We start from the raw sequence: 7,907 nt of genomic DNA on the forward strand, positions 1-7,907 counted from the left end.
CCTGGTTACATAACAAGACCCTGGCCAGGCAGTGCACGCCTTTAATCCCAGAATTTGGAGGCAGAAGCAGGTGGATCTCTCAATCTGAGGCCAGCCTGGTCTACACAGCGAATTCCAGGACAGCCAGAGCTATACAGAGAAATCCTGTCTTAAAGAAAAAACGAAAAGGAAGACCCTGCTGAGCCTGCTGAAGGGTTAGAGATGTAACTCCATCTGCAAAAAAAAATGCAGATGCAGAAAGCGAGCACAGATCCTAGGATCCCAGCACCTGGCAGACAGAGGCAAGAGGACATGAGTTCAAAGTCATCCTCCATCCTTAGCTACATAGGCCGTAAGAGTCTATTTAAAAAGCAAAACTAAAACAACAACAAAAAAAATCTTTTAAAAGGGATATTGAAAACAAATATGATCAACAATATATAAAGACAGTCCCAAAAAGTTAGAACAGAACTAAAAAATCCCATCACCTGGAAAAACCAGGGCTGTCGGTGTCTTATGGAGATGCATGCTCAAGTGTTTGTGGTGGTGACATGTAAAGAACTATTGTGAAGCTCATAAAGCATACAACTGTGGATAGCACACACGTAATTCTTGATAATGACAACCAACAACTACGTTACTAATGTCGAGTTTGCTACAGTACATTCCCTTACCCTTAGTTTAATACTATGCTCCCTCTACTTATAAAAAAGTTACAGTAAAACTGTGAGCCAGGTTACACTGGTAGACATATCATATCTCTTAAATCTACTGTGTCTTAATTGCATCATTTGCTCTTGTATTTTACTTAATCTCAGACAGCATTTATGTGTGTATTATATGTGCACATGTGTATCATACAATGTAAGTGTAAAGTGACCTTACAATCCAGGTTTTGTAAGCACACACCACACTATGATGGGCACATAGCACACTTCTCAAAACAAGTTCCTGTTGTAAGTGGTTGGTGGCCACAGTTAATTCAAGGTAAGAAGGAACCTTGTGATCTGGCTTAGAACTATAAATGTTGTCATGCATTCATGGTTTTTTTTTAAATAAACATCCTGTTCTTAAGAAATACCTGGTCACGTATTTAGGAGTTTCCTTCCACATGTTCGTGTTTCAGGTGGTGGACGAGGGGAAGTGTGGGTAATAAGGGACACAGTAAGTGGGGCGGGATTTTAACAGTCAGTGCATAAGGGAAATGCGGGTATCAGTGTACTGACCTTTCTTTCAGCTTCTGTGGTTTAAAAAAATGAAGACATAGACTTCTATACGTATAGACTGTTTCATTAGACTCCATGAGAAACGAAGGGCACAAATCACGGTAGAGTATTAAAATTAACTGCCTATTCCTATGTCCTTCACCAATTTCACACTCCCAATATTTAGACATCCCTCAACAATAGCAGCTACGGTTGTTAGCTTTCTTAGTGAGCTTTTCAACCTCCCTCTGCCCTGACCACATACTTGTTTACTCCTCCACAGTGATCTCGCATTTTACTTCATCTTGGCCTGATCAGAGTCTTATTATTTTCAATATGATGGAAGGTGGGGTCACAAGATGGCTCAGTAAGTAAAGGTGCTTGCTGCCAAGCTTGACTTTCTAAGTTTGATCCCCAGGACCCACATGATACAAATAAAGAACCAATTCCCAAAGTAATCTTCTGACCTCCACACCTGTGCCTTGGCATGCAGACCACCCACACACACACAAATAAATAAACATAGCCAAAAAAGAAGAAAAAGTTGGGGTTACCCCTGAACATGGACTTTTAAGAAATTTCTCTATTTACAAAAAAAGAAGGGAAAAGGAGAAATGCAGAAACAGCACAAAGGGAAGTAACAACTAAGGAGACTTTGGCACTGTCCCCCCTCCAATAGAAGAAGTGAAATCACTACATGTTTCTTTTCTAAGAGATGGGAGAAATGCTATACGCACCAGGAAAATAGCTTGAGCAACTTTTAATAAAGCATGGCGATCTGAAACACACAGAGAAGGTCGGATTCAATCTAGGAACAAGAAGCCAACTTCAGCATCTGTGATGGGGGAAATGAGGAAAGGACTGAAGTTCTGATTCAGAGCATGAAAGAGGAGGTGCCAGAGGCTTCAGAGAGAAGCTTTAGGGAACAATCATCAGTAATTAGGCAGGGGATGGATTGGCCGAGCTACTGAAATAGCCAAAAATCCTAGCAGGCAATGTCAGAGAAAGCACCAGTAAGTTAGTGGCTGCATTTCCCAGTGAAAGTGATGAAAGAATCAGCAGGTCTCTGCAACAGGAAGAGGTGGAAGACTGTATACTGTGACAAGATAAGACTGACACCTAGACAATGCTTGTGGAGGAAAGGAGCATGTCCTAGAAATGGCAGACAAGGACAAAAAAAAAAGGCAACTGCTATATTCTGCTATATTCTGCGGTGCCGGGTGCAGAAGGCTTTCACCAGAACTTTGGGGAAAGCTGTGTCATCAGCAGAGTGTCACACTTTGGTTAGTACAAGAAAAGGAAGGAAGAGAAGCTTCAAAGAAGATACTAAAGCCATGAGAGAAACCGCAGCAGCAGGAAGCTTCTCATCTTGACACACATCTCAAGTGGCTTTAAAAAAAAAAAGGGAGAGAGAGAGAGACTTTTGAAAAGTTCAAGCAAGAGGGAGAGAGGAAGAAAGCAGAGGAAAGTTAAGATTGTAAACTAGCCAGGAAAGATGCTCAACACCATGTAACATTAGAAAACTGCAAATTAAAACAAGGACTGCCACACACCTGTTAAAATGGCTAAACTCAAAGTACTGGCAACAGCAAACACCATCAAACAGAAACATTCACTCATTGCTGGTGGAGACACAAAATGGTACAAGCTTGGTGGTTTCTTATAAACCAAATTATAATATGATCCAGTAATTGAGCTCCTTTGGATCAGTCCAGATGATATGAAAACTAACATCAACACAAAAACCCACACACAGACGTTTAGAGCACCTTCATGTCTAACTGCCAAAAATCAGAAGCAACCACAATATCAACGTGTAAACAGACACACAAACTGTGTACTCTAAACTGAATTATGTCCTCCAAAAATTCATATGGGCACTATAATCCCCAAGATGGCTATATCTGACGCAGGGTCTTGAAGAGATTACTAAGGCTAAATGAATCTGGAAGAAGAGAATAATGCTTTCCTCCAACACCATGTGAGGACACAGCAAGAAGGCAGTCATCTACAAGCCAAGGAAAGAGGACTGGCATCCAAACCTGAGCATGCTAGCATCCTCCACAGCATGTAGAATACTGTAATGACAGATCAGTGTCATTAAACATTTATCAAAACCTTTATATTTAGCACTATTTGCTAAATATAAGAAATGATATTCATAAATTATAATATAGAAATATGCCATCGAGGCACAGAACGACACAGAGGCACTTCAAATGCACACTACTAAGTAAAGAAGCCAATTTGAAAAGGCTCCATACTGCATGGTTCCAACTATACAACAAAAGCAAAACTGTGCAGACAGAGAAAAGATCTATTATGGGGTGTGGGACGACTCAGGTGGAAGGAAGGACGGATGAGTGGATGGAGCACAGGGAATGTGCAAGAGAGACGCTCTCACCCTACTCTGCACAACACTGTAATGATGGCCCATGGCATTGTGCTTGTCAAAACACCTATAATGTTCATCCTTCACTTAATACTAACGTACCAAGCCAGTCATGGTGGCTCATGCCTATAAGTCCAGTATTTGCAAAGCTGAGACAAGAGCATTAAGAATGCAAGGCAAGCTTGGGTTACATCAAATGTTCCAGGCCAAGTTGGAGACCCCGTCTCAAAAAAAAAAAGAAAGAAAAGAAAAGAAAAGAAAAAAACTGATCAACATAGTTCGTCCATCTGAACAAAGTCCCACACTAATTGCTTCAGTTTGCCTTCCATTGCTGTGATGAAACACCACGACCAAAAGCAACTTGAGGAGGAAAGGGTTTATTTGGCTTACATGTTCCAATCACTGTCTACATGAAGGGAAGTCAGGGCAGGAACTAAAGGAAGAAACCTAGAAACAGGAACTGAAGCCAAAGTCATAGATGAATGATGTTCCCCCTGTCTTGCTCAGCCTGCTTTCTTATGCACCCCAAAACCCCAAAACCACCTGCCGAGGGTTGGCACCACCCACAGCGGGCTAGGCTCTCCCACATCAATCATTAAGAAGGAAAAAAAATATCCACAGACCTGCCTACATGACAATCTAATGGAAGAATTTTCTCAATAGAGATCCTCTCTTCCCGGATAATTCTAGCTTGTGTCAAATTAACAAACAAACAAAAACAACCAACTGACCAGCATAGTAATGTAAGATGATACCAGTAGAGGGAACTGTAGAGAGGAGAGGGGGCATCTACGGAATTACATGTCCTATCAGCAAGATCACTCTAAAAATCTAAGCTGCATTTAACAAAGACATTAAGTAATACACTAGATATAACTGGGGAGCCAGAGGCAGGAGACTTATGAAAGTTGCAGGCCACCCTGGGCTGTATAGCAAGACCTTGTCTCAAAAGACCTAACAACAACAGCCATAATGGGAGCCGGGTATGGTACTGTATGCCTATAATCCCAGCATTCAGAAGGCTAAGGCAGGAATATCCGAAGCATGAGGACAGCCTGAGCTACACGCTTTTAAAAGACTCTAAGTAAATAAGTAGAGAAATAATGAATACATCTATGTGAAATGCAAATTTCAGTCTCCATAGGCTTTTATGGGAACACAGCCAGTCTCACTTATCTGCACCGCCTATGGCTGCTTTTTCACCACGGCAGAGCAGCTGCAACCCAGGCCACATGATAGTGATGCCCAAAACAAGTGCCTTGTGGACCTTTCCAAAATACATCTGCAGATGTCGGCTCTAAAGTTCATTAATCACACTTAGAAAATAAATGAATAGAAGCACATCCCATCATATCCTGTGCTGAGATAATGTCCTTCAAATTGTTCAAGCTGTGAATCATAAGAAATACTAATTATAAAATCTAATTTTTAAATTTTAACAGGGCAGTTGCTAAGAATGTTTTTAAAACATCAATACATCAGTAAAATAATTAAACATCCAAAACAGCAACTCCCAAAGAATCCATTATTCTATTGAGAAATCCTAGTAGACAGTAGTGCCTAATGCCTGCAAAATCTTTCCTGCCTACTGAACACCTAAGGGGAAAAAAAGTACTCATCCAAGAGATAATTGTCAACAGTCTGAAAAAAGAAACCTAAAACACAACAGGGAAAGAGCGTACTCAAGGAGAAATGGGGCAGGATACCCGAGAATGGAGTCAGTCAACTGACTACAGAGAACTGAGTGTTCCATTCAAGAATCAAGTCTAGGAGTTAGGAAAACGCAGCCGAGAGTCAGAAAACAAGACAAAACAATGCTCTCAGAAAGTGCTTCGTGCTACAGTTTAAGAAATGCCATGAAAATATGAAGGTCAAATGGCTGAGAAAACAAACCACAACTATAACTGAAGCAGACTTGTTAAAATCAGAAAGAAGCATTAGGAAAAAAAAATCCACCTTTAGAAAAAAAGCTAGGAAAATGTTACAGAGTGAAAAACCAGAGGCACAGACCTTGGAGTTAGACGGCCTCGGTTCTAATCCTACTTTTACCACTCAACGCCTCTCTAGGACTGAGTGCAAATTAATTCTGTCAGCCCCAGTTTCAGCATCTAAAGGACGGCAGGACCTTGGACTGCTGTGGCCACCAATAACACACGTAGCGTGCTTAGTGGGATAGCTGACAAAAACAAGGCCCTCAGCAAGTGGCTAATGTTACTATAACAAAACATTTAGCTGGGGAAACGCACTGGAGAATGTACCCCTACAGTTTTTTTTCCATAATTTAAAATAAATCTCTCTCATAGATCGTAATTGTAGAACACATGTGCCACTGGAAAATTAAACTAGGGTGTTCAATCCATTCTAGCTGAGAGTCCACTCGTGTGGTGGAATGTTGGTCTGGCCCCAGGAAAATAACACCCCAAAATCACAACGCTGAAGAACGGTGCAGTCTAACTACAGGATCCACCGAGGTACCTTCATGTTGGATCCCTGTCTCGTAATCAAAAGAAGAATATCGGGTTCCTCTAAGGATTCAGATGACAACACTTGTCCGGTGTCAATTCTCCATCCCATCCTTCCTGAACACCAAAACCAAGCAAGATCTAACAAGAGATTTCAGAGCTGTTTAAACAGCAGTCAGGATTACATCAGTTTATGGTAGATCTAGTAATCAGGGACACGGGTCAGGTGATTGGGACCTTTGCTTCTTTGCCAATTTGGATATATGCCTTAAATCAACCATGACAGCGGAGAGATAAGGATTTTCTTTTCTGTGTGTATTTCAACCATATTTTCTCAAACATGTAACGCGCACGTGCAGTGCACACATGCGCGTACACACACACATACACACACACACACACACACACACACACACATTTCACTCCCGATCACATCCCACAGTCTGAGAAAATTGCCTGGAGCAGCAGGCAGAGTCATCCTGCTGAGTTCTGGTCCCTCAAGATCACCTGGTATTTCCACCAGGAACACACGCTGAAAAACTACAGCGATTTCCCCGATTCGAACATCACTTCCATGTCGCTGCGGCCAGGACAGAAGCCCAGTGGTTCTGCCAGTCCCTTCCACGAGCCCCCAGTCCGTGGCCTCGCTCCCTGGGCAAGGTTCGTCCCCACCTGTCACCGCCGCCGGGCGAAAACCGGGAGAAAACCCCCGCAACGGGGCCCGAGCGAGCCCGGGTACATTCGCAGATCCACTCACCCCAGTCTTCCTCTGGTCGGTGAGGAAATCCCGGACTAAAAGGCGACTCCATGGTGCCGGCCACACCAGCCAGCTTCGGCGAAACAGATACCTCTCTGTACCTCCGAACTCCGGTCGGTGAGTAATCCGAAACGGCGGCGGCCGGCGGACAAAATATGCTGAGGGCTGACGGACGGTGGCCGAGCGGAGGCAAACTATCTCACCGCACACCGGCACTTGTAGCAAAAGCTAAGGAGACGTCAGCGTTAAAGCCAAGCTGACCTGTGAGTAAATATTTCCCTGGGGACGATTTCAGCACGTTCTGTCCCTTTGTGAGGTTTTTTGTCATTCTTCTTTCTTTCTTTTTTAAAAATGGGCAGAGAGCACGCAGATTTAACTACTTCAGTTTAATTTGTTGATAATATTAAAACTGAAAAGTCTCCTGACCGTAGCAGTTTGCTCTTTAATTTGCTTGATACTACGATGTAGATATCTCAGAACAAAATTAGAAATTGGCAGCAAATCTGATTCTGTTTTTGTGAATGTTTTTCTTTCGCTGTAAAAAATTTCCATGTACACAGTACATACAGACGAACACAATGAATTTTCCACGTTTGTTAGAACTGATTCTTTACAGGCAATCGGAGGAAAACATTCTCACCTATCAAACTTGTGGAAAGTCCGCCTTCAAACAAATTTAAACAAAGAAAATATATAAGATAAACTCTCATGTCCACACTTGCCTCCTGAAGAATTTCTAAAACTCGCAATAACTTGTCAATCTTTTATTACTAACACTTCAAGATTCTAAATAGTTTTAGAAGAAAACCATACGCATCATGAATTCCAACTGAAAATGTAAACGTGTTTGAAAAAAAAATAGTTTCAAGACGGACTTTTGTTTCTTTTTCAGTTTTACTCAATTTCAGTAGCCGGTGACTTTTAAAACGAATCGGTGAATGAACTCGGATCCCTCTAGGACCGAGTGGAATTTTTCCCATGGTTACAAACAAAACAGAAAAGCTTCCCAGAATCCTCCGAGCTCCTCGTGGCTGATGTTACTACCGATTGCTGAATGCGGGGAAGCCCGCTCCGAATTCGTGAAGTCCGGTGCGAGCGGAGCGCACCCGCAT

At 42.3% G+C, this 7,907-nt stretch overlaps 1 protein-coding gene across 1 annotated transcript in view; it reads right to left on the reverse strand.

The window, feature by feature from the left end:
• Atf6 (activating transcription factor 6) overlaps positions 1-7,907 on the reverse strand; it is a 167,485-nt gene extending 159,578 nt beyond the window's left edge. Inside the window, exons 1-2 of the mRNA XM_013346933.1 lie at positions 7,840-7,907; positions 6,796-6,989 (exon numbers count right to left, since the gene is read on the reverse strand). Of these exons, the coding sequence (XP_013202387.1) occupies positions 6,796-6,989; positions 7,840-7,907 (262 nt within the window). The remainder of the gene's footprint in view (positions 1-6,795; positions 6,990-7,839) is intronic.

The sequence above is a fragment of the Microtus ochrogaster genome, chromosome 6 (assembly GCF_000317375.1).
Source record: "Microtus ochrogaster isolate Prairie Vole_2 chromosome 6, MicOch1.0, whole genome shotgun sequence".
NCBI classification, from domain to species: Eukaryota; Metazoa; Chordata; class Mammalia; order Rodentia; family Cricetidae; genus Microtus; species Microtus ochrogaster.